Below are 26,728 nucleotides of genomic sequence, written 5' to 3'. Positions count from 1 at the left end.
AGCCTGCAGAGTCGGCAGAGGGGTGAGAATCAGGCCATGATGACCTGGCACGTTTTGTCCCCTAGAACAATAGTGCATTGGTAACAGGATATCCCTCAGCAAACCCACTGGAGGCTTGCAGCCTCAGCCCCACATGGCTGCTGGGGGGCGGCAGGGCTGAGGCCCCCTCCTGCTTGGAGGACTCATGACTAAGGGGGATCAGGGATAAATGCCAAGCAACCCTAGTGCAGTTTGCCCCAGCTCAACCTCCCGCCCCAGCAGGGCAGGGGCAGCAAAGCGGACCAAGCTCAACGTGCGTTGTGAGGTAGGCTGGGGAGCAGGTGAGGCATGTGCTGAGTCAGTCCCAAGGGGGAAAGGGGCCCCCTGTCCCACGCAGCCTGGGGTTGCATTCGCTCCGAGCTCACAGACTGGAGCCACACACGCTGCCTCCTTCACAGCCCACTTCAGTCCATGCCCCCGGGCTCAGCCACGGCCCGGAACCCCCAGGCTGCCGCTGCTGGGCGAAAGGCAAATCACTGTTCTTTCTGGGAATGCCCTGTCCCTTCCTGGGATCTCTTGGCCCCTCGTTCTCATGGGCAGGATTGGGTGGGGAGGTGGCACTGCTCCCTGTACCTTGGGGTCAGGGATTGCCACTAGGCGGGTGAAGGGAGGTCACCTGTCCTGGGCTACTGAGGTGGAAAGAGCCCTGGCCACAAACAGGGTGCTGAAGCCGGGTACCCCATGTTGGGGCAGCACCCAGCGGAGCCCTGGGGACAAGTGAAGGCCCAGGGCCTCTCACAAAAGGGACAGCATGACGCTCCGAGGCAAAGTGGGGCTGTGACCCCTGGGATCTGCTGGCCCCCTGGGAGTCACATGATCACCATGGCGGGCACCAGCAGGGCAGCCCAGCCAGAGTCCTGTGGCCCTCCCCAAGGCAGAGTGCGGCCTGGGGGAATCCAAACTGCTCCCCCAGCTTGGGAGAGAGAGGGTCGGCAGCACAAGCTGAATCTCTAGCAGCCACCCGCCCCACAGCTGCCATCCATGCTGGTCCATGTGCATGGAGGGCTCGCTGGTCAAATCAGGCTTCCCTGCCACAGGCAAATGCGGGGTAAGGTCAGAACTGACGAGAGAGACCAGTTCAGTCTGGGCCTTGCATCCCAAACAAGAGCCTGCTCTGGCTTTGGTGACAGGGGATGCTGAATGCATGGGGGACAGGCTGCTTGTTTAAACAGATCCCAGCTCCCGGTGACTCATCACTCCTCTAGTGCATGGTGCCCACCTGGCCCAGCCTCCAGCCTGTCCTTGCAATGGGGCATGCTGGCCACAGCACACCAGCCCTGCCATGCTGCATGGGCTGGGCAGAGTCCGTCTCTGGTGTGGTCCCTTGGACAGAGGGGCAGCCGGCGTGTTTGGGGTGTGTGCAGGTGTCCAGGCTGAGCAAGCAGACGGGGAACTGGCTGGAGCAGCCCATCAGCACAAAGTTCTACAGTCGGTGCACGTTAGCACAACATTGCACCCACATTTGGGCCCTCTCAGCTGTCTGGGAAAGGTCTGGCTCTGGCTCTGAGCTCCAACAGCAGCATGGACTGGGGCTGACGCACCGTGCTGTCAGCTACCCCCGAATCATTCCTGGGTAGTCAGCAGCACCCGCCAGAGAGGGCAAGAGGGTTACCCACCTTGCACAATCAGCAGGCCACCACCACCATCCTCCCCAGAGAGGCACTCGCCACCCGGGATTCAACCCAGATCCAGACACATGGAGCAAGTGCCTGTCCCCAAAGGCCTGATCCCCTGGGCCCCACTTGGGAGGAGAAAGACCCCACGGGGGAGAGAGCCCCCAGCTCACAGCCTGTCAGACACTGTCTCACAGCAGAGTGACTGGGGAAGGGCAGGCTGGGAAAATCCCCCTGGCTCACCCCAAACCTTTGCCTGTTACCCAGCCGGACCCAGTGCCAGGATCTGCACAGTGTATGGGGGGGGGGGGGGCGGGAGTCAGGCCACTCTGCCCAGTGCCGCCAGGGACATGGCCGGCTCTGCTAGTGTCTGCCCCCCAGCTTGGGGCACGCGGTGCGAGCCCCATTGGCCTCAGGGCAGAGCCAGGGGCAGAGCTGAAGACATAAACAGGGTGAGCAGAAGGGTGAAGGTCCTGGCAGCAGAGCAGCAAGCTACGGGGGGGCCTGATCCCTGCAGCTCCTTGGAGAGCCCCTCAGTGGCCCTGCCCAGATGCTCTGTGGGGTTCTGGCTATGGGGGATTTGGGCCTGGAGCAATTTGAGAGCTTGCAGTGACTGAATCCAGGGGCTGGGCTGCTGCAGTGGTTAGTCCCTGGCCACCCCAGCCAGCCTGTCCTGGCAGCCACACGGTCGAAGCACTTGCACACACAGTTTGTTATGCAGGAACAGGCTTTACTAAGCCCTTCACGGGGTGCTGCTGGACAGCGGCTGGGCACACTCTCGCTCCCCCGCCACACCTACCCAGCCTCTGTGCAGGAGGCACCAGTGACATCATGTGGCACATGGAGTCCAAGGGCAGCTGGAGCAGCCAAAGGGGCTGGGCAGAGGGAGGGGAGCAGAGGGAGGTCCCTGGAAGTGGGGCCTTTGCAGGCTGATCCGTTCTCGGCGATTGTCTTGTGTAGGTCACAGGGACGGAGGCAGCATGTCCCCTCTGGCGCCTGGGTTCAGGCAGATGGGCGTTTGGGAGACCCTGGGAAGTAACATGAAGCTGTCAGAGCCCTGCTTCCATATCACTGCTCCCCACACGCCCAGGCCAGCGCCATGACTGGGGTACATGTAAACCAGAGTGACTCCAGGGGAGGCACGTGAGTGTGGAACTCCAAGCCCAGGGGGTAGGGGCTGGCTAATGGGGCTGGGGTCCTGGCCCTTCACTGTGTACCCCCGATTCCTCCCACCTGCTCAGATATGGGCACATCCCCCCCACCCACCCCCGGCCCTGGCAGCCAAGGCTCACTGCAGAGCCAGGCGTTAAACTCACCTCCAGACACTCTCATGCACTCGTGGCCACACCCGTTACTGCAGCACTTTTCTCCTTCAGGACAGGAACCGTCAATGCCGCATAACTCCGCGCAGTGCCCAAAGCCGAGCGGCTCCGGGCAGCTCCCATGGCTCCCTGGGACACAGAAGGATCATGTGGCCATGAGACACCCGCCTGACGCTCAGCTGCCCCAGCTAAAGGCTCCCGGCTCGCTGTGGGAATGAGGGGGGAGCCGAGGGAAACGGACCAGAGCAGGACTGAAGAGAGACCCCAGCCAGGGAGCCCTGGGCACCGCTCATCCCTCTGCTCCCCCTCAGAGCCGCTGGGGGGAGAGGGGCCTGGCCAGGTGAGGGAGGGCAGCTTAACCCCCCGGCTGCTTGTCAGCACCAGTGAGTGACCATCGCTGTGGCAATGCCAGCACTTCTCCACTGCCTCCCCGCGCCAGGAAGCGTCGCCTCAGCCACTTGTAGTGACGTGGGACCCAAAAAACTCACTGCTTTTTAAAAGCAGGAAAACAAATTCCTCCCAGGAGTCCAATGGGGCAAACGTCTGTGTGGCCCCTGCTTCCCAAGACTGCGCTGCCAGCCAGGGCCTGGAAAACCAGCGCCCAAGAGGGGGCCCTGGCTGGAAGAGACTTTGTGTTCCCAGCGGGATGGCCCGTCTCAACCTGAGCCAAAGGGCCACTGCTGACAGCACAGAGACACAGAGCTACCTCTCAGCCGGGGTGCGGGGCCTGAGGGAGCAGCCAGTCACAGGACCGGTTCACGCTAATGATCCCTGCAGATCAGAGCTGTCAACAGAGGTCCCCTGCGACATCTGGAGCCCAGGGTGCAGCCCAGCCAGGGCCAGGGCTTGTGGGTGGCCCGTGTTGGCCAGAAATGGGTTGGACTACCCAGTCCCCTGCGTCTGAGCCAGGCACTTCCCAGAAGATGAGCCACCGTAGGGCCTGGGAGCGTGGGGACAGAGCAGGATCATAGAGTCTTGTAGGCCTGGAAGGTCATCCAGTCCATCCCCTGTGGTGAGGCAGGACCCAATACACCCACCCCAGCCCTGACAGGTGTTTGTCCAATCTGCTCTTAAACCCGCCGTGATGCAGCTTTCACAATCCCCCTTGGTCACCTGTTCCAGAGCTTAACTAGTCTGAGATATGAAATCTTGTCCTAATAGCTAAGCTGGTTCCTCCTTCTCTTCCCCTTGGCGAGCAGCTGATCCCGCTCTCTACAACAACCTTTTACAGATCTGAGGGCTTCTGATTCCACTCTCTGTCTTCTCATGTCTAGATGAAAGATGCCCAGTTCTTTCAACCTTTCCTCAGAGGCAGGTTAGGGTTTTGTGGGGACCTGGACCAGAGCAAGTGGGGACCCCTCCCCACCCATTCTGCCTGTAGTCCTCCTTGCCCCCCATCCCTATGCACCTGCCAGGGAAATGGGGTTGGGGCATGGGGGCCCATGCCCCGACCCCGTTTCCCAGGAGAAGCACCGGGCAGGCGAAGTGGGTTGGGGGGTGGGGCCTCCCATTTTTCCAGGGCCCCTCAATTGCCCAGGACCTCTGGGCACAGGCCCCATTGGCTCAGTGGATAATCTGCCACTGTTCATAGGTCAGGTTTTCTAAACCTCTTATTTTCATTGCTCTCCTCTGGACTCTCCAATTTCTCCACATCTTTCCAAAAGTGCAGCACCCAGAAGAGGACACAGTATCCAGCTGAGCCCTCCCCAGTGCTGAGCAGAGTGGGACAATGACCTCCCGTGTCTTACATACGACACGCCTGTTAATACAACCCAGAATGATTTGTACCATTTTTTCAGTAGTATCACCTTGTTAACTCATATTCAATTTGTGATTGACTGTGGCCCCCGACCCTTTCTGCATACTGTTGCCTAGCCAGTTATTCCCCCCATGCTATGTGTGTGTTTCCCCAGTGCAGAACTTTGCACCTTCCTTTACTGAATTTCATAAAGTCTCTCCAATTTATCAAGAGCATTCATCATGGGAGTCTTCTAATCTAACATCTGTGTCACCATCTCTCTCTGTAGCTGTTTTCTCTGTGCTCATCCCTGCAGCAGCTGAGCCCCCTACACTGAGCTGAGAGCTAGGACCACTCTGACCCCTCGGCCTGAGTCTGGGACAGCTGCCCCCGCTCACTGCCTGTCACTCAGCATCTCGGGAACTCGCGGTGTGTGGCCAGTCCAGCTAGTCTGTAATCCTGTCTGCTGCTCCGAGGGAATCTCATCCCCTCACCCTGTCTTTGCTCTGGTCAGTCCCATCCCTGTGCCAGTGGCTCTGACAACAGAGATGTTTCTACTGGTCCCTGCGTCAGGCCACTGATGAGACAAACCAACTAAGGTGTCAGGTATTTCCAAGCACCCACTGCCCCTGCCCCTCCATGCCAGGTCTCCCCTCCATGCTCTGCTCCCTTCTCTGCCTGCTGCCCGCACTCACCTCCAGATGCAGGCGGCAGCTCAGCCCAGAGGGCCAGGAGCCCCAGGAGGAGGAAGATGGCCCCTGACTTCATGGTGCTGTGGGGAACTCGGTCTGAGTGCCCAGTGCTGAGCAGGGCTGGGATTTAAACCCTGTCCCTGCTGCGGCTGAGAGGGGAGCTGGTTCATGGTGACCTTTTGGCTCCTTCTCTGGCACCGCACCCAACTCACTGCATTTCACAATAAACCAGTCCCACCTGTAAGTGTCCCTGCATGGAACGAGGAAACAACCCAGATCTTGTGGTTTGAGAAACACCCCCAAAGGAACCTGGAGAAACGGGGAGGCCCAGGCTCCAAAATCCTGTCAGATCCAGGGACTGATGGGAGAACATGCCCACCCTATCCCAGGGGACTGTCTATGCTCAGTGCCCAAGACAAGGAGAAACTCTGGTGAACACGTGTGCGTGTCTATGTGCACATTGGTGGGGGGGAGTGTCTATTTGTATGCACTGGCATGTGTGTGTGTGTGTGTACTTGTAATTCCTTTCCGATCCTAGATCTGGAGACAACCTGGCCCATGGAGGAGTGCGAGTCATCCTTTACTCCAGACACAGGGTGCGAGCCAGGTCATAGCCCATTCCTCGCTGATTCCCCAGACAGGATTGGCTCTAAGCAAAGGCCTGAAGTGGATTCCATTCCCAGCAGAGCCCATGTGACCCCTGGCTACTGCTTCAGCCTGACAGATCCTCATTGAGGCCATCACCTCTCCTTAGCTGCTGGTCCCCATGCTGCCAAGGGTTCAGATCTCTAGCTGAGACCCTCGGCAACTGCTCTTCTCTGCACCTTCTCCAGAATTTGTGCATCCCTAGGGAGCTGACAAGGCCGGAGCTGCATGTAGGCATCCAGGAGGAGCCTGTCCCTGGCCTTGGGCAGGGTTTCAGTACCATGCCTGGTGTGGCATACAATATGCCAGGTGTGGAGGATGTTTGCTTTGGCACAGGCAGCAGCAGTGCACTGAGGAGATTCCAGCATGGCTGAGCAGCGCAGGGCGTGTGACGCCCTGGTACCAGCCGGGCAGACGAGCCTGTTCCATGTCACCACACCTTCGGTACACTGTGTCACCTGCTACCCAGAATCCTCTTGGCCTTCTCAGCCCCACTGCACAACGTGCCCCATCTCCGTGCCCTGTTCACATGAATGCTGGGCTGCCCAGCTCACCACCCCATCAGCCTCACTTTGCACAAGGCTGTCTCCCCACAGGGCGCTCTGGACCTTCCTGTTTCTCCAGGTTCCTTCGAGGGGGTTTCCCAGACCCTGGGATCCGGCTTGTTTCCTCATTCCGTCTGGGGGGACTGATTTATTGTCAGACAGTGCGTGCTGGGAGCTGGAGCGTGGCAGGAGCCGATAGATCACTGCGGCCTCCTCCCACCCTTCCAACCTGGACCCACCGGGTTTAAATCCCAGCCTGGCTTAGCGCAGGGCACTGGACCCAGCTCCCGGCAGCACCATGAAGTCAGGGACCACCTTCTTCCTCCTGGGGCTCCTGGCCCTCTAGGCCCAGCTGCTGCCTGCAGCTGGGGTAAGTGCAGGCAGCAGGCAGTGGAGGAGAAGGGACCAGGGGACGGAGGAGAAACCCTCATTTTCTGCTTCCCAGCTCCGACTGGCTTTGCTCTGCCTTTCAGACACTTCTCTCTCTGCTCTGCCCCTCAGACCTTTGTAGACTCCCTGCTGACCCCGGGGCCTGTTATGCCATGATCCCTCACTGGTTCCATGACTGGCAGGCCAAGAAGTGTGAGAAATTCACCTACGGAGGTTGTGATGGGAAGAGAACAACTTTGAGACTCAAGCAGAATGTCTCAGGAAGTGCGGCGGGCACAGTGAGGCTCAGGGCTGGGGGCTGGGCTGGCCCTAGTCCTGCGCGACAGTTTGGGAAGATGTCAGGGCAGGTGTCTCTCAGCCCCTTGATCCTGGGCTCTGCGAGGAATTGTGCAGCGGGGACAATTCTTGTGGTGAAGGAGAAAAGTTCTGCAGTAAGAAGACCAGCACATGAAAATCTCTGGAGCTGAGCCTGGCCTTGTAGTGCCCCACACCTCAGTGGGACCTTTGCCCCCACGGCCTGAGAGAAGAGCAACTGGGGGAGGGGCAGTATGTGCCGATAGCTGAGCAGCAGAAGAAATTGGGGTCACAGCAAAGAGTCCGGACCCAGGCCCATAAATCCATCCTGGATGATTTGACTCCCCCAGGGGCTCAGGGTCCTGGCTGTAGCAGAGAAAGGACAATGCTCTCCTGGTTGGGATCCCTCTCATTCCCTGGGGCAGAGAAGGGGGCTCTATAGCTGAGGGTCTGTGGGGCTGAACCAGATGTTCCCCAGGTTTCGCACTTGTGTGACTCCAGCGGAGGTTTCCACCAGACCCTACAGTCACAGTGTGGCTGAGCACAGGGAGCCCCGGGGGGTTCGTGGAGTAACGATATGGGACCAGGGCTCTGATGGCTTCGTCCTATTTCCCAGGGTCTCCCTAACTCCCGTCTGCTGGGACCTGGACTCCTCAGGGGATGAGCTGCCTCAGCCCCACAGAACCGCACAGGATAATTGCCAAGATCGGATCAATCCGAAAACAAAGCGCCGACCCCAAGGGACTCTCCCATCCCTGGTGGTGTTGCCAGGAGAGCAGGTCGTGGTTTCCTGGGATTCCTTCTTTTCCTCATTTCCTGACATCCCTGCACCACGGTGTCTGCTTCCATTCTCCAGGTCAGGCCTCTCCCAGCCTGTGCTGAACCCACCCCACCCCTCGTGGGTCTGTCAGGCCGGATCCAAGGCAGATGCTTCAGTTCAGGGCTGCAATCCAGAGACTGAGAGACGCTGACTTCCCTGGTGGGAAACCTTTTCCCAGTAATCACAGACAAGATCTGGGATAAGCATGAGGTGCTCTGGGAGCAGCGACATGGAGCAGAGCAATCTTTACACTAGTGCCCATGTTTTCACAATTACACAGCTTTTGTGCCTAATTTGGCCTGTGCAGCTGCACACTTGGCTGTCTAGTGCAAGTCACACATTTGCACGTACAGTCACGTGAATTGGGCTCCCAAGTGTACTCGCATATTTGTGTACAAGCAGCTTTGGGAATGTGTCCCACTGCCTGCTCTGTCTGAGGCTCCTGGTGAAGCAGCTGCGTCTGGGGAAGCCCTGGACCTCCCAACATTCCCGTCTTTATTTTGTTCCGTGAGTCGTCCCATTGAAGTTAAGCAACTGAGCGTGTGCAGAATCAGCACTGTCTGTGTTCCTGGCCACTAACTGAGGGACTAGCGGAAAGGGCGTCTCATGGTACCCTGAAATTAGGCCCAACAGAGAAGAGAAGTTCCTGGGAACCTAGGAAGGAACAATCAGTTTCACACATACAGAATGGGAAGAGACTGTCTAGGAAAGAGTATGGCAGAAAGAGATCTAGGGGCCATAGTGAACCACAAGCTTAATATGAGTCAACAGTGTGATACTGTTGCAAAAAAAAAACAAACATGATTCTGGGATGCATTAACAGGTGTGTTGTAAACAAGACACGAGAAGTCATTCTTCCGCTTTACTCTGCGCTGGTCAGGCCTCAGCTGGAGTATTGTGTCCAGTTCTGGGCACCACATTTCAAGAAAGATGTGGAGAAATTGGAGAGGGTCCAGAGAAGAGCAACAAGAATGATTAAAGGTCTTGAGAACATGACCTATGAAGGAAGGCTGAAGGAATTGGGTTTGTTTAGTTTGGAAAAGAGAAGACTGAGAGGGGACATGATAGCAGTTTTCAGGTATCTAAAAGGGTGTCATCAGGAGGAGGGAGAAAACTTGATCACCTTAGCCTCCAATGATAGAACAAGAAGCAATGGGCTTAAACTGCAGCAAGGGAGATTTAGGTTGGACATTAGGAAAGAGTTCCTAACTGTCAGGGTAGTTAAACACTGGAATAGATTGCCTAGGGAAGTTGTGGAATCTCCATCTCTGGAGATATTTAAGAGTAGGTTAGATAAATGTCAATTAGGGATGGTCTAGACAATATTTGGTCCTGCCATGAGGGCAGGGGACTGGACTCGATGACCTCTCGAGGTCCCTTCCAGTCCTGGAGTCTATGAGTCTATGAGTCCTGTTTGGCAGGGGAAGGGGAGAGCACAGGCCAGGGACACAGAGACTTATGAAACCACAGACAGAAGTTCACTGCGATATCGCGGCAGAGGTTATTTTTATTATCCACATTTATTGAAGAGAGGCTTTCATTCCTAAAAGAAAGAGACCAAGCCAACTCCCAGTGCACGTCACGTGGCAGGGAACACGCTGCCTCAACCAGATATGAAGGTGGCTCGGGCACCAGCTACACGCAGAATGGGGGGCAAAGCAGCAGAGGGAAACACACAGCTCCGTTAACAACAGTGTTATGGGAAGGGGACTTTTTACTCCAAGGAAGAGAACAGTGAAAACAAGAAGGGTTTTTACAAAGCATAATTGTGTCTCTAATCTGCAGGCACCATTAAGATGCCTGTCCATGCAACGTGTGGATCAGCCCTGCATGGGTGGCCGTTTGAACACCCAGTTGGCCAAATACACAGCTTGAAGGTGTGTCCTCAACACTTGTTCATGGAAATCAGGCAGCCTACGACTGCGCCCAGCACTGGGCTGGTGACGTGGAGAATCAGCCCCTACAGCTCTAGACACAATTTCTTCCCCTACATTCTAATAGTTACAGTTACACATTTACTAAGTGCTGTACCGGACTGAACTGGTGAGTCCCCACAGGCCCCATGAGGTAGGTCCCCCCATTCCATCCCACACCTGGGGAAAGCTACACACAGATATACAATGTCTTCCCCAAGCCAAACAGTTACACATGGCAGAGCTGAGGTTCCAAACATGGCAGAGCACAGAAGGAATATACCCAGACCCAATCCTGGGTTTCATCCACGAGGCCATCCTGGCTCTCTTTCTGCATGTTTAGTAAAGACATGACTTATTCACACACTGTTAACCCTGGATTCAGGTGCCAGGTGTGAACTGCCTGTTTGCTCCCTCCACAATCCTTTCTCAGGAGCCTTCCAGGAATGGGGAGCTCAGTTTTGATGTGCACAGCTGGGTAACTGAGTCATACGTATGGGTTCCAACACGTTACCTCAAGTCTGCACTGTCCCCAGGAGAATGGAGCCGCAGAGGCCTGTCCAAGCTGCCCAAATGGATTTAAAACCCAGCTTCTAAAGCTTATGAGCTGCAGAGCAACACGTGCTCCCACACTGAGGGGCAGCACAGGACGGAACTTCCCAGAAACCTCCAGCAGTTACATACTCAGAGCTGTGCAGGGGTGAGAGAAGATGCTTTATGGCAAAAGACCATCTTCTGGGCCTACATCCTGGAGAGCAGCTTCGAACGGAAATGAGTGTTAAGAGCTAGTGGAGTGAGTTGGCAGCAGGCCAATGCTCAGTGGAATTCCCTAGATCTTCCAGACTTATCAAGGCATCTCAGGGGGACTCTGTGGCACCTGGTGCTGATTCCGACCTCCACAGATGGTGCTGACGCTTGTTAATACAGATTAAAACTAGCAGAATTTGTCCAAAACAGAACCCAGCAATTTGTCCAGAAAATCTTGTGACTGCCGCTGCTCCATAAATTCTGACTTCTTCAGGCTGCATTGGTTAAACCCAGTTCACTAGACAATGTGGGAAACCATGTTAAAGCATAGCTCTACACGTCTGGGCTTTACCTGGGAGCTTCCATTGGGGAGGATACTGCCGAGTGAGCGTGGCCTAACACCGCCATCTAATGGGGTTGTGCGACATAACCAGTGTCCGGGGACTGCTGAAGATCCTTTGGCATGAGTGCTAATAAAGTGATGCCTTTACTGAGAACATAGAGAGTCACAGCAGGTAGGGATGGAAAATGCCCATTAGCTCATTCAGCCCATTCACTCCATGGGGCACCAGCCCAGCAGAGGATGTATCAGATTTTAAAATGTTTATTAACGCTACTGTTAAAATTCTCTAATACACAGCTTAAGGAAAGAGTGTCTGTACATCTGGGTATGAGGCTTAAATTATGCAAAAGTAGGAAGTTTGGTTTAAAAGTCATAAAATACCTATAGTACATAATCTTCAATATCCCAGATTAGGGTTAATAAATTTAACAGTACAGTTTAGATATTAGCAGCCAAATATTCAGGTACATCCCTCATAAAAGGTTATACTAAAAGTAGTCTGTGGAAAGCAAATATAGCAATGAGTGTATACTGTCCCTCAGTAATTGAGAATGTAGGATATGTTGTCCCTCAGTAAATACAATCCATTAGAGAAGAGAGTCACAGTAGTTAGAGATCGAAAATGCCAGTTAGTTCATTCAGACCATTCACTCCATGGGGACCCAGCAGAGGATGTATAAGATACCAAACCACGGCTATGATTACTTTTTGCCAGAAGGTCTGGCTGACCTTGGGGCAGGGAGAGCCACATCAGAAGAAGAATTTGTGAGTAAATGAGTTTTCCTTCAGCTTGGAATTTCAGCTCCCAGGTGAAGATACTGGCCCCAGGCCCAGCCTGAAGGTGTCCAGAGGGAATGGCTCTTGGTGCACCATGTGATGGGACAGGCACCCGAGAAGAACTGTCCTGAACCTGGACACTGTTAGGAGTGGAGAACACCAATGCCAGGGGCTGTCTAACCCATCAGGAAAGATTTAATAAGAAAGAAAATATATCTCAAGAAAAAATGACCTGAAAGCTGAATCAAAGTGCTCAGACACTAGGGTGATGAGCCTAGAGTAAGAGCCCAGAGAGAGAACCCCAATATCCCCTTGCACCATACTCAGGCCAGGGACCAAAGATCCCTGAATGTTGATTTCCTTCACCCAGAGAGAGTGATCCCTTATCAGTAACCTTCTCATTCAATGAGGCAGCATGTTCCCAGGCAATCACTAGTAAAAGAGAAGGGAGAGCTGGAAAAAGTCAGGCAGAAAAGAGAGGCTCTGGTTGCCAGGAATGTATTTGCCGGCTGATCTGATATCAGAAGGTTTCCATATCCGGGTCAGTAAAGTCTGAGGAAACTCCCCTCAATACTCTGCTCCCTCAAACCCATCATCAGCCTCACCAAAGTCATCAGCCCCATTAGAGCCACCATCCTGCAGGTAAGAATCAACATCTCCCTCGTCAAAGTCACCAGCCCCATCAGCGCCACCATCTTGCAGGTAAGAATCAACATCTCCCTCGTCAAAGTCACCAGCCCCATCAGCACCACCATCCTGCAGGTAAGAATCAACATCTCCCTCGTCAAAGTCACCAGCCCCATCAGCGCCACCATCTTGCAGGTAAGAATCAACATCTCCCTCGTCAAAGTCACCAGCCCCATCAGCGCCACCATCTTGCAGGTAAGAATCAACATCTCCCTCGTCAAAGTCACCAGCCCCATCAGCGCCACCATCCCGCAGGTAAGAATTGACATCACCCTCGTCAAAGTCACCAGCCCCATCAGATCCACCATCCTGTAGGTAAGAATCGACATCTCCCTCATCAAAGTCACCAGCCCCATCAGATCCACCATCCTGCAGGTGAGAATCAACATCTCCCATGTCAAAGTCACCAACCCCATCAGATCCACCATCCTGCAGGTAAGAATCTACATCTCCCTCGTCAAAGTCACCAGCCCCATCAGCACCACCATCCTGCAGGTAAGAATCTACATCTCCCTCGTCAAAGTCACCAGCCCCATCAGCGCCACCATCCTGCAGGTAAGAATCAACATCTCCCTCGTCAAAGTCACCAGCCCCATCAGCGCCACCATCCTGCAGGTAAGAATCAACATCTCCCTCGTCAAAGTCATCATCCACATAAGAGCGAGTATCCCTCACATTAGAATCATCATCTCTCCCATCAAAGTCATCAGCCCAGGCAAAGTCACCATCCTGCAGGTCAGAATCATCATCATCTCTCCCACCATACACGGGTCTTTCATCAGATTCAGGTTCTCCACTGGATCTAGGTTTTACAACAGACACAGGGTTTTCACTGGATACAGGTTCTGCACCAGACACGGGTTTTCCATTAAACTCAGGTTCTGCTCCAGACACCGGTTTTGTTACCCCCAACACAAGTTTTTCCTTCAGCTCATCTTTCTCTGATATGTGTTTTCCTAGGTCATCACCAGGGAGAGGAGAAGCTGTGCCAGGAATCCCTGAAAATCAGAGAGAAAACAGGAGAATCAGAGACCCAAATATTCCTCAGTCACATATGGCTGCTCCCAATCCACCCTTCACATTTTCTTTATACTGCAGCAACCTGTCTATAGGTTATGGGCAGTGCCCCTTACCTTGGATAGTCTGTAGGTATCTGTACATATGGTATCTCATTCATTCTGTTCCGCTCTGTTTTGGTTCTTATACTGCACCCATCTCTGTGGTATCTGAGCACCTTCCAGAGGTGCAGTAAGTAACACGACTAGTATCTCACAATATGGTCCTTGCTCTGTTTCACCTTTCCTCTCCCACGAGGATGTTGTGTATGGGGGAGGGTTATTTTAATTTTTTGTTATTATTTATTTTCTATCTGCTGTGCTCTGTGTTTTTATTACTGAAGGCAGATCAAACAGGCAAGTTTTGTAGTTGAAATAGAAAATGGTGACCTTCAAGGTGGTTCTTAAATCGTGCAGGTCTTCATTCCAGTCATGGACTGGCCCCTGAGAAAAGCTCTGTCTCCTGTACACATCTGCTTTACCCTTGTAGTGGACAGCTTCATTGTACCTGAGGAGCAGAGGCGTCAACTCCAGGCCTCATCCCAGCGCTTTTGGCAATTGTTTAGGTGTCTTAGGTTCACGCTATTTTGTACCGTAAAAACCCAAGACCTTGGATTTCACTCAGTAGCCTATGGAAAGCTAGTGTAATGAGTAGAGAACGTTTGACGTGTTCGGGAAACCCTGTGACGCTAAGCAGACTGTGACTCAAGAACCTCTCAATGCCAAGTGGCCAAAGGATGTGGGGAGGGAAAGGTGGCAGAAATCTCTTGATTCTGGTAGGTACACTTTGGTTCACCAAAGAATGCCATGTGAGGTCTCAAATGAAAGCCAGTGTCATGTTAGTCACCAGTATCATTGTGAAATGTATGTACAGATACTAGGGAGTTACGAATCTACAGTACACTGAAGCCTGTGTATGATGGTTGCCCACCAGCAGAGGTGAAAAACAGGTTTTCTGTCAGACAAGGCATGTTTATTCATCTCTCTGTTCACATTAAGGAGTAATGTCTCATACACAATGAACCTCCCACCACCAGTCTATACTGAATGTAAACTGTCAGGAAGAGAAACACAATGGTCAAGAGACCTTTATCTTGGGGTGCACTTTGAAGGTTTGCTTGACTTTCAGGGGGTAGAGAAAATACCCAGGCACACTTCCCTGAGGAAGAAAATGACAGCACTTTTGCTTCATGAAAAAGGGCTCTCTGCTAGGCTTGGCTGAAAATGCTGATGAGAACTTTGGATGTGATAAACTCCTTGAGACGGGTCCTGAGTTGACTCTTACAAACTGGACTGGGCTGGTCCTCTGGAAATAGCAGACCTGGTAATTGTGTGACTGTCCAGTGGAACAGTCCATGAACTCAGGGGCTGTTGTGTGCCTATCGCTGCCTGTCCAGAGAGAGCGAGACCTGTTGCAGCCTGGAAGGCAGGACTTGTGTTGCCGGAGGCTGGGGGACTCAGAGAGCTGATCCACAGCAGACAGAGACAAGACTGTTTCTCACTAAGGGCAGGGAATGGTGAGGTGTCTCCCAATCCTGGGGACCACTGGGGAGCGTCACAAAGATGTGCTGCTGCATCCTCTCATACTATGCATACAAAATGAGGGGATCTGAATTAGCTGTTACTTCTCAAGAAAGAGATTGTGGCATCATCGTGGCTAGTTCTCGGAAAACATCTGCTCCACGTGAAGCAGCAGTCAAAAAAGTGAACAGAATCCTGGAACCATGAGGAAAGGGATAGATAATGTGACAGATCCAGACCAGTGGGGTACAGGAGTCTGGACGAAGGCAAATATACTGGCCACTGGATGAACAGTTTTCTGTTCCCTGAGTGACCAGAGCAGGGGCTGCCCTAGAGCAATCAGGAATCTGCTAGAACCAATTAAGACAGGCAAGCTAATCAAGACACCTGGAGCCAATTAAGAACTTTCTAGAATCAATTATGGCAGGCAGGCTAATCAGGACACCTGGTTTAAAAAGGACCTCCCATCAGTTAGTAGGGGGGTGTGCAAGGAGCAGGGGGTGAGAAGACATGCTGCTGGAGGAGTGAAGAGGTCAAGCATGATCAGACTTCAGAAGGAAGATCCTGCACTGAGAATAAAGAAGGTGCTGGGGGGAGGCCATGGGGAAGCAGCCCAGGGAGTTGTAGCTGTCACGCAGCTGATACAGGGAACATTGTAGACAGCTGCTATCCACAGGGCCCTGGCCTGGAACCTGGTGTAGAGGGCAGGCCTGGGTTCCCCCCATCCCCTCAACTCCTGACTGGACACAGGAGGAGCTGACTGGTCGGTGAGAAACATCAGAAGGAAAGGTCTAAATTGGAAAGGGATCTGGTCTGTTCCCGACCCACTAGGTGGGACACAGACTGTGCGGATTGTACTCAGTTTCCCCTATGCTGGCCAAGGATGAGGTTAGCTGAGTGGATGGCAAGTTTGAGCCACTAGCAAAACTGGCCAAACTGAGGGCTGACATGAATCTCTGAGGCAAGCAAATCCGCCAATATGCGCAGGACCCACCAAGGCAAAGGAGGAACTTTGTCACAATAATAAGAGAGAAAATATCATATTGCCTCTATATAAAGTCATGGTCGGCCCACACCTAAAATGCTGCGTGCAGCTCTGGTTGCCCCATCTCCCAAAAGATATATGAGAATTGGGAAAAGTCCAGAGAAACTACAAAAATGGTTAGATTCAGTATGGAACAGCTTCCGTATGAGGACACAGTAAAAAGACTGGGTCTGTTCAGCTTGGAGAAGAGATGACTCAAGGGGGCTGTGATAGAGATCTATAAAATCATGACTGGGGTGGAGAAAGTGGAGTGTTCTTTACCCTTTTACAGAACATACAAACTAGGGGTCACCCCGGGAGGTGGATTTCTTCATTGTTGGCTGGACTCTTGGGAGTTTGAAGGAGGGAGGGAAGATTTCTTCAGTAAAGCTCTTTCAGTCCGGAGAGGCACCAGTTACTTGTGGCCCTTTTTCATTAGCCAGGAAGAACAAGCATCCAACTCCCAGGTCTTCGCTTGAGTCTCCTTCAGGATGTGCAGTGCTCGTGGCATCAATGCGCTGAGCTCATGGAGGCAGGTTGTTCTTGGCTGGCACAAGGGGATCAGATCCTTGCCGCCAACAAGACTTCCTGGATGTCAGGGATCTTTTCTCCTCCTGCCTTCTGTGCAAGCTAGGAAGACCTTTCCTAGCAGGTGGCTGAACTGCTTCAAAGGAAACGAAAAGAGGCCCAAGCATCTGACCCGTTTGTAGTTCACCTACCCCCATTCCCAGCTGGCACCAAAACCCATTCCACTACCACCATCCCACTCCTCCTACAGGCACACAGAAAAACGTCAAAAGCTAGTCTCACTGGCACTCAGGATCCCTTGATCTGTCTCTAGACCAATATCGCACCTCCATCAGTGGCCAATATCTGATGCATCTGAGAACGGGAGAACCCCTCCTGCATAGTTCTCCTGACAAATTGTGCATTGTTGTTTCTTGGACTAAAATCCCCTCCTGACAGCACAGTGATGAGCTCCTGTCTTTAAGCATGAGATTTGATTTCCTGATCTCAGCAAGTATAACTACAAATGCTGTTAACAGTTACAAAACTCTCCAAACTCTCCAGGAATAAGAAGCAAAAAGCTCACTCTTTTTAAAATGACCACTGGCCCAGGGGTGGCGAGTTATATGGGCCTGTGGTGCCCACGCTCCAGGAATATTCAAGGCCCAGGCAGGGCCGATGAGGGCGGGGGGAAGCCGGTACAAATTACTGGGCCCAGCTTCGTCAGCCTGGTCCATCCTTGCTGGGGGGCCTGAAAAAACTTTTTCACCGGGGCCCAAACCCGCTCTCAGCGGCCCTGGGCCCGGGGGCCTGGCTCCACCAATGTTCAGGGCCAGGTCTCTCCCCCAGCCCCACCTGCTGCCCCCACGCGCTTCCCGGCCCCACCTGCCACCCCCAGGTGATTTAAAAGTGTCCGTGGGGCCCTGACTACGGCTGCCGCCACTGGCAGGGCAGCGAGGCTAAGGCGGCTTCCTGCCTGTTCTCACTCCGCCCCACTCGCAGAAGCAGCCCACACATCCCTGTGGCCCTGGGGGAGCGGGGGGGTCTCCGTGTGCAGCCCTCGCCCCCAGCACCAATTCCACAGCTTTCTTTGGCCAGGAACGGTGGGCAATGGAAGCTGCAGGAGCAGTGCCTGTGGGTAGGGGTGAGCAGAGACCCCCTGGTCCCCCCACCTAGGAGTCGCTGCCAGAGGGGTGTGCGGGTCGCTTTTGGGAGCAGCCCAATGTAAGCCCCGTACCCCTCACCTTCTCCTGCATCTCTGCCCCGGGCCAGAGCCCTCATCCAAGCTCCCTCTCAGATCCCGCACCCCTCCCACACCCAAATTCCCTCCTAAACCCCTCCAGCACCCAAACTCCCTCCCAGAGCCTTAAGCTGGTGGGGGGGATGAGACTGGGACCCATTCTGGGCACTACTAAAACTTATACAAACCTGCTGGCCCTGCTCTGGCCTGCAGTGACACTTATAGAGAAGGTTGAATTCAGCCCTGCGTCCTCTTTTCGCACCTACCCCTCCTCTCACTTCTCATTCTCTGCTCCAAGTCCGCCCACTGCTCAGAAAGGGGGCCAGGCAGGGCATCATGAAATCCCAGGGTAAGCAGAGTCAGGATGCCCTCTGCCCTGACATCTGGTGGTGAATTATGGGAAGTGTGGAAAGAATTTCAGAAAAAGTGTGAATTCTCAGATATTTGCATGGGCACGCCCAGCATAGCCCAATGCAGCCTGGGATGGTTATTTTGACAGCTCTGGGATCCCCAATTTCTGTGTTATTGGGGCAGGATAAATAAAGTGTTGCCACCTGATTATGTAAATGAGGAACTCTGAGACTGCTTTATGACAGAGATGTCTCAATATCACTTAAGTGACACTTGCTAAACAAGGGACATGGGTTCCAATACCCAGTGAATTGAGAGAGGTTGGGGACTAGGGCTGCACATATTCCTCTCTCCATTATAAAAGAGTACAGCTAATTTTGACTCTGTTAGGAGTCCATCTAGAGGTTGCTGAGCTGAATTCATGTTGGGCTAATGGTGTCCCAGCACCAGGGCTCCCCTACTAAAAGCTGAAATCACGGAGTGCTGTGTTACCTAGTGGGGGAGCCTGAAGACCTATCGTTAAGCAGGTGGCAGAGCGGAGCAGTTTGCAGCATGTTGGAGCAGCCCATGGAACAGTGAGTGGAGTGAAGTGGTTTGCAGGGACGGCTGGATGAGCGCCACAGCTGGTGTAGTGGAGCTGGTCGTGGTGAAGGCTGCAGCATAACTCCACGGAGAGGTGGAGCAGTTGGCCCTGGCCCATGTAAGGTGCCCCTTAATACCTTGTGTGGACTCCCCCCCCCATTTCCACCCAGGCTGGGGGGGTAAAACTCTTCAGATAAACTTTTGAATTCTGGGGTGGCACTGACCGGAGACTTTCTGGTTGTTGGACTTTGGGGTGATTGGGCTTAAGACCCTAAGGGGGAAAGGACATTGCCAAACGTACTTGGAGGTGGGTTTTTGCTTATGGTTGTGTTATAATCCTGTTTGTGGTGTTTCTCCAATGGGATGCCGCATTGTTTCCTTCCTTTATTAAAAGGATTTTGCTACACTCAGACTCCGTGCTTGCAAGAGGGGAAGTATTGCCTCCTAGAGGCGCCCAGGGGGGTGTGGTATGTAAGTGTCCCAGGTCACTGGGTGGGGGCTCGAGCCGGTTATGCACTGTGTTATTGAAACTGAACCCCTGGATACTGAATCCGGCCCTTGTTGCTGCCAACTCAGAGGGGCAGAAGGGTTACACCAGCATTCCTGGCCTCCGACGGTAGGGTAGGACAGACTAGAGATTCTAACACAGAACGTAGTGTCTCCCCTTCTGCAAGATTCAAATATGACTGACCAAGAACTGCTGTGCTGCTGGCAAGGGGAGATGCATGCTGCAGCTGGGAGAGAGGGTTGAGACTCATCTGGAAGACAGTGACAATCAGTGACTGTCACGGAGTCACCGGGCGATGCTTTGGAACTGCTCCCCACCAAGCCAGTTAGGACTTTGGGGAGCCTCCTCTTCCTTGGAGCAGACTTGTTTAGGGCAAGCAGCTTACATGGCTTCACCTTTTGGGTTTCTCCTCGGAGCATTTAGCATTTTTTGCCCCTTCGTGCGCTTCCCACAGCGAGCCCACCTTAGTGGGGTCCTGGGGAAGCCACAGGGTCCTGCACCCCCACTTTGCAGTCAGACGTGACTCTCAGCCAGCCAGTAACACAGAGGTTTATTCAATGACAGGAACAGGGTCTAAAACAGAGCTTGTAGGTACAGAGAACCGGACCCCTCGGTCGGGTCCATTTTGGGGGGCAGTGAACCAGACCCCCAACGTTTGCAGTTCACTCCTCGTCCCCAGCCAGCTCCAGACTAACAACCCCTCCCAGCCCCTCCTCTCTCCTCAGCTCCTTTCCCGGGCCAGGAGGTCACCTGATCCCTTTGTCTCCAACACCTTCAGCTGGCACCTTTGCAGAGGGGGGCCCAGGCCATCAGTTGCTAGGAGACAGAGTGTCAGGCATTTAGGTGCACTGGCCCTTTGCTCTGCCAGATACTTAAGAACTGCCATGGGGACACTGAGGCACCAACACAGTATTCAGAGAAAACATTAAGAACATTCCCAGTTCGTCACATCTCTCCCCCCTTCGAGACCGAACTGAGCGAGGTCACTCCAGCCAGTGACCTGGGGAAGTTCGAACCCACCAACGTTTTCATGGATGCACCAGCATCTTTTCCATTTCTTGGTGTGAGTTACACCAGGACAGTTCAGTTTTACGCCCTTTCTTAGGTCGGGTGTGCTTGATGGCACTTGCAGGCCGCATGTGAGAAGGTTTATGCAGCCCACACCCTTTGCCACCCCAGTACCCCTGGGGTTTAAGCTGGGATTGGGTCTTTTCCCAGCCCTCTGGTTTGTGATTTGGGCTTTTTTGGTTAAGAGCCCCCATCTTGGCCTTGGCCAGCTTTGGGCTTGGGCAGCCGCCTCCCACCTTGTGGCCCAGATAAAACACCTTTGCCGTTTTCACCTTACACTGTTTAGCTTTAACCGTCAGTTTCACCTTCTTGAGGCAGCCCAGCCCCCTTTTTACCTGGGACACCTGTTTTTTTCAGGTCTGGCTAAAGATGCACACGTTATTAGTGTTTGCCAGCCCAAGTTTTTTATTGCCCTTGGCTTGTTTAGAATTTCCCCAGGCCTAGGCATGGGGTCGGCATTGGACACTGTGATGGCTTTAAGCTTTCGATAGCCCCCACAAAACCAGATTATTTTGGGTTTTTTGGGGATCAGCCCCACGGGTGAGGCCCATGGGCTGTAAAACGGCTGGATTACATCTAAAGCCAGCAGGTTTTTGACCTTTCTTTTTAGGTTTTTGGCTGCTTTTTCAGTGACTTTGAATGGGGAACACCTGATGGGGAGATTGGCTCCCACCTTAGGGAAGAGATCCCCCAGGGGGTCTTTCCCCTTCTTCTTTCAATTCTTTTCTTTTAGGTCTAGGGGTTCCCTTACTCTCCTCCCATTCAGCAGCTTGAATGGGAAGAACCCTGTGGATTTCTGGGGCACCACCAGCTGCCTTCCGATTTCCCCCAGTTCTACTTCCCCTTGGGGAGCCCATTTTCAGTACAGGAATCCCTCCTCCTGCAGGACTTTGTCCCTGCAGCCTTCCCCAAGGGGGTTTGCAGCGCTGTGGCCAGCAAGTTCCCTCAGCTTCTCCAAGGAGGGATCCCTCTGCAGCTCGGTCTGGGATTCAGCAGCTGGGGCAGGGAGTGGGACCTGTTCCCTCTTGCTGGCTGGGCCTGGGGTTACAGCCCCCCTGAGCCCTGTCCCTGGTAGCTCCCTCCCTGCTGTGTAATTACTTTCCAGCAGCACGTCTGGACCAGGCAAACCTGGTTGGCAGCTGACCTGCCCTGCCTGGGTGTCCCCCCACTCAGCTGGGGTCTCAGCTCCCCCCGTGCTCAGCGCTGCCCTTGCTGTCCCAGTGGGGCAGGCAGCGAGCTCTTTGCTTTGGTCCCAGCATCAGAGCCAGCGTGAGCCCCCTCTCCGGTGTGCAGGGGGGCGGGGAGCATCTCTCCCTCCCACTCAGCCCCAGGGGGCTGGTTACAGGTAGGCAGGTATCCTGAGCCCAGCAGCCCCTCCCCCCTGCCAGCCAGGTTATTTGCATTTTCACTGACAATTTCCATCCCAGCCAATTGGTTCCCTGGATTTGAATTCAAACCCTCGGCCGTTACAGGAGCGGGGCCTGGATCCTGTCCCATGGGGAGACAGTCACCCCCCCAACAGGGCCTCCCAGCTGATATCCTGGAGAACCCCAACCACCAGCCAGCCTGACCCCTTCTGGGTCTGTACAGGGATCTGGGCCATAGGCAGGGCGAGGGGCTTCACCCCAGGGAACTTCACCCAGGTCCCACAGTCCCTCAGCATCTGGGGCTGCACCACCACAGTTCTCTCTGTCCCAAGGTCTTGCCCCCGCAGGCTTGTTTCCCCACTGACCCCTGGGCAGCCCCCTATGTCTCTCTGCTCCAGCATCACCAGTCCACGCTGCTGCTGCTTCTCCTGCAGCTTTTCCTCAGGCTCTTGCTCTCTCTCACGGTCCTCTCGCTCTCTCGGGCTCTGCTCCCATCCCATCCGTCTTCAATCTCCTGATGGGGAACCCAATCGTGAAGACCCTCGTCTGATTGGGGACCAGACTCCCGGGGATGCCTGGCTGATGCTTCAGCTGCTCTCAGATCCTCTTGTAGCCCCATCTGGGTCAGGAATCTGCTCCTCAGAGCGGTCCTCCTCCTCCAACTGCACGATTAACTGTGCCTTGGTGAACGTCCCCATGCGTAACCCTCTCTTTGTGCACAGGATCACAATGTCCTTCTCAAGGAGATGGTGATAGGCCATCACTTCACCGTTCCCAAGTGGCTCTGGACTCACAGGCCTGTGTGCTCTTCGCTCCCCCATGGTTTCCAGGAAGAACCCCGGGTGTGCCAGCCCTTCTCGTGATCACCACCTCTTTGCCAGGGTCGAGCTGCAGACTCCTCCGCCCCTGGGACTGCTCCTGCAATCCCCCGGGGAACCCTGCTACTGCAAAAATCCTTCTCTCTCCCAGGGTCGAGCGGCAAGCTCCTCCGCCCCTGAGACTGCTCGCTGCAATCCTCAGGGGGACCCCGTTACTCCAACAGTCCTCCTCGCTGGTCACACACTCCCAGAGGTTAACCGCCCCCTGAAACCGTCCCTCTCTGAGCCTTCAGCACGCCTGGTCCTCATTATCCCTCCTTTGTTTTACTGCTCCCCAGTCACTTACTGCAAGCAGCGCCATTCACGGGGTGCAGTACATCCCGCCGCTGCCACCAGTTGTCACGGAGTCACCGGGCGATGCTCTGGAACTGCTCCCCACCAAGCCAGTCAGGACTTTGGGGAGCCTCCTCTTCCTTGGAGCAGACTTGTTTAGGGCAAGCAGCTCACACAGCTTCACCTTTTGGGTTTCTCCTTGGAGCATTTAGCATTTTTTTGCCCCTCTGTGCGCTTCCCACAGCGAGTCCACCCCAGCGGGGTCCTGGGGAAGCCAGCGGGTTCTGCACCCCCACTTTGCAGTCAGACGTGACTCTCAGCCAGCCAGTAAAACAGAGGTTTATTCGATGACAGGAACAGGGTCTAAAACAGAGCTTGTAGGTACAGCGAACCAGACCCCTCGGCCGGGTCCATTCTGGGGGGCAGTGAGCCAGACCCCCAGGTCTGCCCTCCACCCTTGACCCCAGCCAGCTCCAGACTAACAGCCCCTCCCAGCCCCTCCTCTCTGCTCAGCTCCTTTCCCGGGCCAGGAGGTCACCTGATCCCTTTGTCTCCAACACCTTCAGCTGGCACCTTTGCAGAGGAGGGGCCCAGGCCATCAGTTGCTAGGAGACAGAGGGTCAGGCATTTAGGTGCACTGGCCCTTTGCTCTGCCAGATACTTAAGAACTGCCATGGGGACACTGAGGCACCAACACAGTATTCAGAGAAAACATTAAGAACATTCCCAGTTCGTCACAGTGACGATGGGATTCCATGTCTGACCATGCGTAGTGCTCATATCATCCTGCACGTCACTAAGAAGTCTCAAAGGTGGTGGCTCTCGTAGATCCAGCCAGTCTCCCACGTTCAGTGTCTGCATGAGGTTTCTTGTCCAGATCATTTCTCAACACAGAGTAGATTATCATGAAGGCACTGACGCTAGGCAGCTATGTAACAGGTACTTCTTGTCCCCTGAACACTGCCTAGGCGTAACTGCCATGTATTCGTGACCACACCCCTGTGACTGCTGCACTGGCACCCCGTGGAACATTCCTGTCACTGATTCATCCCCACGAAGGAGCCATGCAGTCGTGAGCTCACAGGTGTCACATGGCAGCCAAATAACAACTCCATGTGGAATGAGAGAGGATCCTGAAGAAATGGGCCAAAAGATCACTGATGATAGACCTCTGCCTCCCTCTTCTCAGCCCTGAGGCCCTGCTCCAGGCCAGGACATTTCCTTCACTAGACAGCTCTGCTGCAAGCCAGCCATTGCCCCACACAGGCCAGCTGGGGTATCGTGTACTCAGCCCATAGAAAACCTCATGTTCCCAGACCTAAGACACAAAGCAGGATAATGCTGGGTCAGGGGTTGCTGGCCCCTCCCTGACACTAGAGGGGGTTGTTCAGTGGCCCTTTCCCAGGGCCAAAAGAAAGGGGACGGGCCAACGAGAAATCAGGACCCTGAGACTGACGGTCCCCAGGGCCAATGGGAAGATACCAATGCTCCAGGTCAGGTTGACTGACAGGGCAGGCAGGCCAATGAGGAAGCCAGGAGTGTGGGGGTCCCATGTGAGGTGGAGCTGCTGGGCCGGAGGGGCAGAGTTAAGGGGAAAGCAGGAGCCTGGATGGCCTGGGAGCGGGGCCAGAGGAGCAGCCCCAGGAGCTGAGATAGAGGTAGGTTGTGAGTGGGGCTGGGGCCTTGCAGAGCCAGGCTTGTGAGAGGCTGGGGAGTCCAGGGGCCCCAGGTCCAGCGCAGGGAGGCCCCAGGTACAAGGCCTTGCAGGCCAGGCTGGGAGGAGTTCATGAGAAGATCCAAATGGGAGCGACGCTGGGGGGATGGGACCTGTCCCCTAGCGCCTGCAGATGTGTGGGCACCGCCAGAGCAGGGTGTGAGCCCCGGTGTCATGGCAGCGCAGCCAGGGCCTGGGCAGGGGTGTGGGCCCTGCAAGGAGCAGGCTGGGAATGTCCCTGCATCCCCGAGATGGCTGGGTGTGGTGCCCCAGGCCCCCGGAGAGGTGACATGTTTCCTTCTCACCTTCCCCTTTTCCTGTGTTCTCATTAGTTGCAGGTTAACAAATCGCATTTGTTCTAAACTCTGCGGTGAGCAGTGGGGCAAGGAAGTGTCTGGTGCAGAGACAGTGCCCCAGAGTGGGGACATCCTAACCCATGTCCTATGTGACCCCGACAAGGTTGGGAGTTGAGCCCCCCAGGAATCCTGGGCCCAGCCATGTCAGGGCTACGAGGAGGGAGGAAGGGGAGTCCTCAAGGGCAGGCTGGCCTGCAGGTGAAGGGAGTAGGTGCGAGGACTCAAATCCGTTCGCTAGCCCATTTCACTGGGGTAGTGCATATGCCAGGAAAGTTCCCCACAATAATGGGACCATTCCCCTGCTTACACCTCGCTCTCCAGTGAGAATCCATTGCCATAGCAGGACGTGGACAGACGTCTCAGTGGTCAGTGGGCCATGGAGTTTATTTCCTCTTGTCCTGAAGGGACTTTAAAAGCTAGCATTCAGTGAGTCAGGAACCATGGACAGTCCAGATTAAGGTGACCAGGGAAAGGGCTGTGGGGAAGACGGGTTTTGGTCTCTTGGAAAGGATGGATTCCAAAGGGCACTGCCACCAGAGTGTCTCTCTTGGATGGGAATTTCTACATCCCTTCATGTAGGGGGCTGCAGCTGGCCCGCTGCCCAGACAGCCTCAGCTACACTGCTATTTTCAGCACCCGAGCTCAGTCAGCGCTAGCGCGGGTACATCTACCCGAGATGGAAATTACACCTCCAGCTCCACTGACCAGTGGCATTAACGTCAGCTCAGCCTACAAACACAACAACCCCCACCCAATAACCCGAGACAGGTCAGCCTTCCTCCTGAAAAACCAGCTCGTCCTTCAGGCAGCCACTATATCAGCCTGGCAGCCGGCCTCAGTGACATGTCTGAGTTCTGAGCAGCCTGGGAAGATATTGTTGGGAAAGGTTATTCAGAGAAGCAGAGGATGGCGCTATGGATCCATCATTACAAGGCAACATATTAAGGGTCATCAAACCTGGTGGGGTGGGGAGATTACGGACTGGACTTCCACCTGGCCTAACAAACAAGATGGGCTTGAAGCCTTGCTCTGTGTTAACAAACCCTGCCAAGAAGAGAGTACGTTGAAAGCAGGTGTGTGTGTCCTGAGCAATCAGGAGCACCCAGCAGCCCATAAAAGGCTGTTCCTGATGGGCTTCCCTGCCGGGTTTCATGTTTGAGAAGAGAAACAGAGTTCAGAGCAAAAACAGCCTTGTGGACCCACATGAAGTACCAGGAGTAGAGCCTCCCCTCTTCTCTCCCCATCTGCACCTGGGTTCCTCAACCTCAGACAACCCTGTTCCCCCTCGCTGACGCTGTGGTGCAGAGTTTGGGCACCTGCATATTCTTATATTGATAATAAAAGGCTCCAGCTACAACAGTCCAGAGCCTGCCAGCCTGAGCCCTCGGATGCCTGGCCCTCAGTGCCTGTCACTCAGCATCTCGGGAACTCGCAGTGTGCGGCCAGTCCAGCTGGTCTGTAATCCTGTCTGCTGCTCCGAGGGAATCTCATCCCCTCACCCTGTCTTTGCTCTGGTCAGTCCTATCCCTGTGCCAGTGGCTCTGACAACAGAGATGTTTCTACTGGTCCCTGCGTCAGGCCACTGATGAGACAAACCAACTAAGGTGTCAGGTATTTCCAAGCACCCACTGCCCCTGCCCCTCCATGCCAGGTCTACCCTCCATGCCCTCATCCCATCTCTGCCTGTACTCACTTTCTGTTGGTGCACCCTGTAGCGCT

At 54.4% G+C, this 26,728-nt stretch overlaps 1 protein-coding gene across 1 annotated transcript; it reads right to left on the bottom strand.

The window, feature by feature from the left end:
• Positions 1–2,376: 2,376 nt before the first annotated feature.
• Positions 2,377–5,552, bottom strand: WFDC3 (WAP four-disulfide core domain 3). The gene is made up of 3 exons (XM_030532876.1): positions 5,408–5,552; positions 2,969–3,103; positions 2,377–2,680 (listed from the first exon to the last, which is right to left on the bottom strand). Exons 1-3 carry the CDS (start codon positions 5,478–5,480, stop codon positions 2,655–2,657), a joined length of 234 nt encoding a protein of 77 aa, XP_030388736.1. The 5' UTR covers positions 5,481–5,552; the 3' UTR covers positions 2,377–2,654.
• Positions 5,553–26,728: the final 21,176 nt, after the last annotated feature.

Source organism: Gopherus evgoodei, chromosome 14 (assembly GCF_007399415.2).
Source record: "Gopherus evgoodei ecotype Sinaloan lineage chromosome 14, rGopEvg1_v1.p, whole genome shotgun sequence".
Lineage (NCBI taxonomy): Eukaryota > Metazoa > Chordata > Testudines > Testudinidae > Gopherus > Gopherus evgoodei.
The sequence above is the reverse complement of the archived record's forward strand: the minus strand, read 5'-3'. Positions and strand labels throughout refer to the sequence as shown.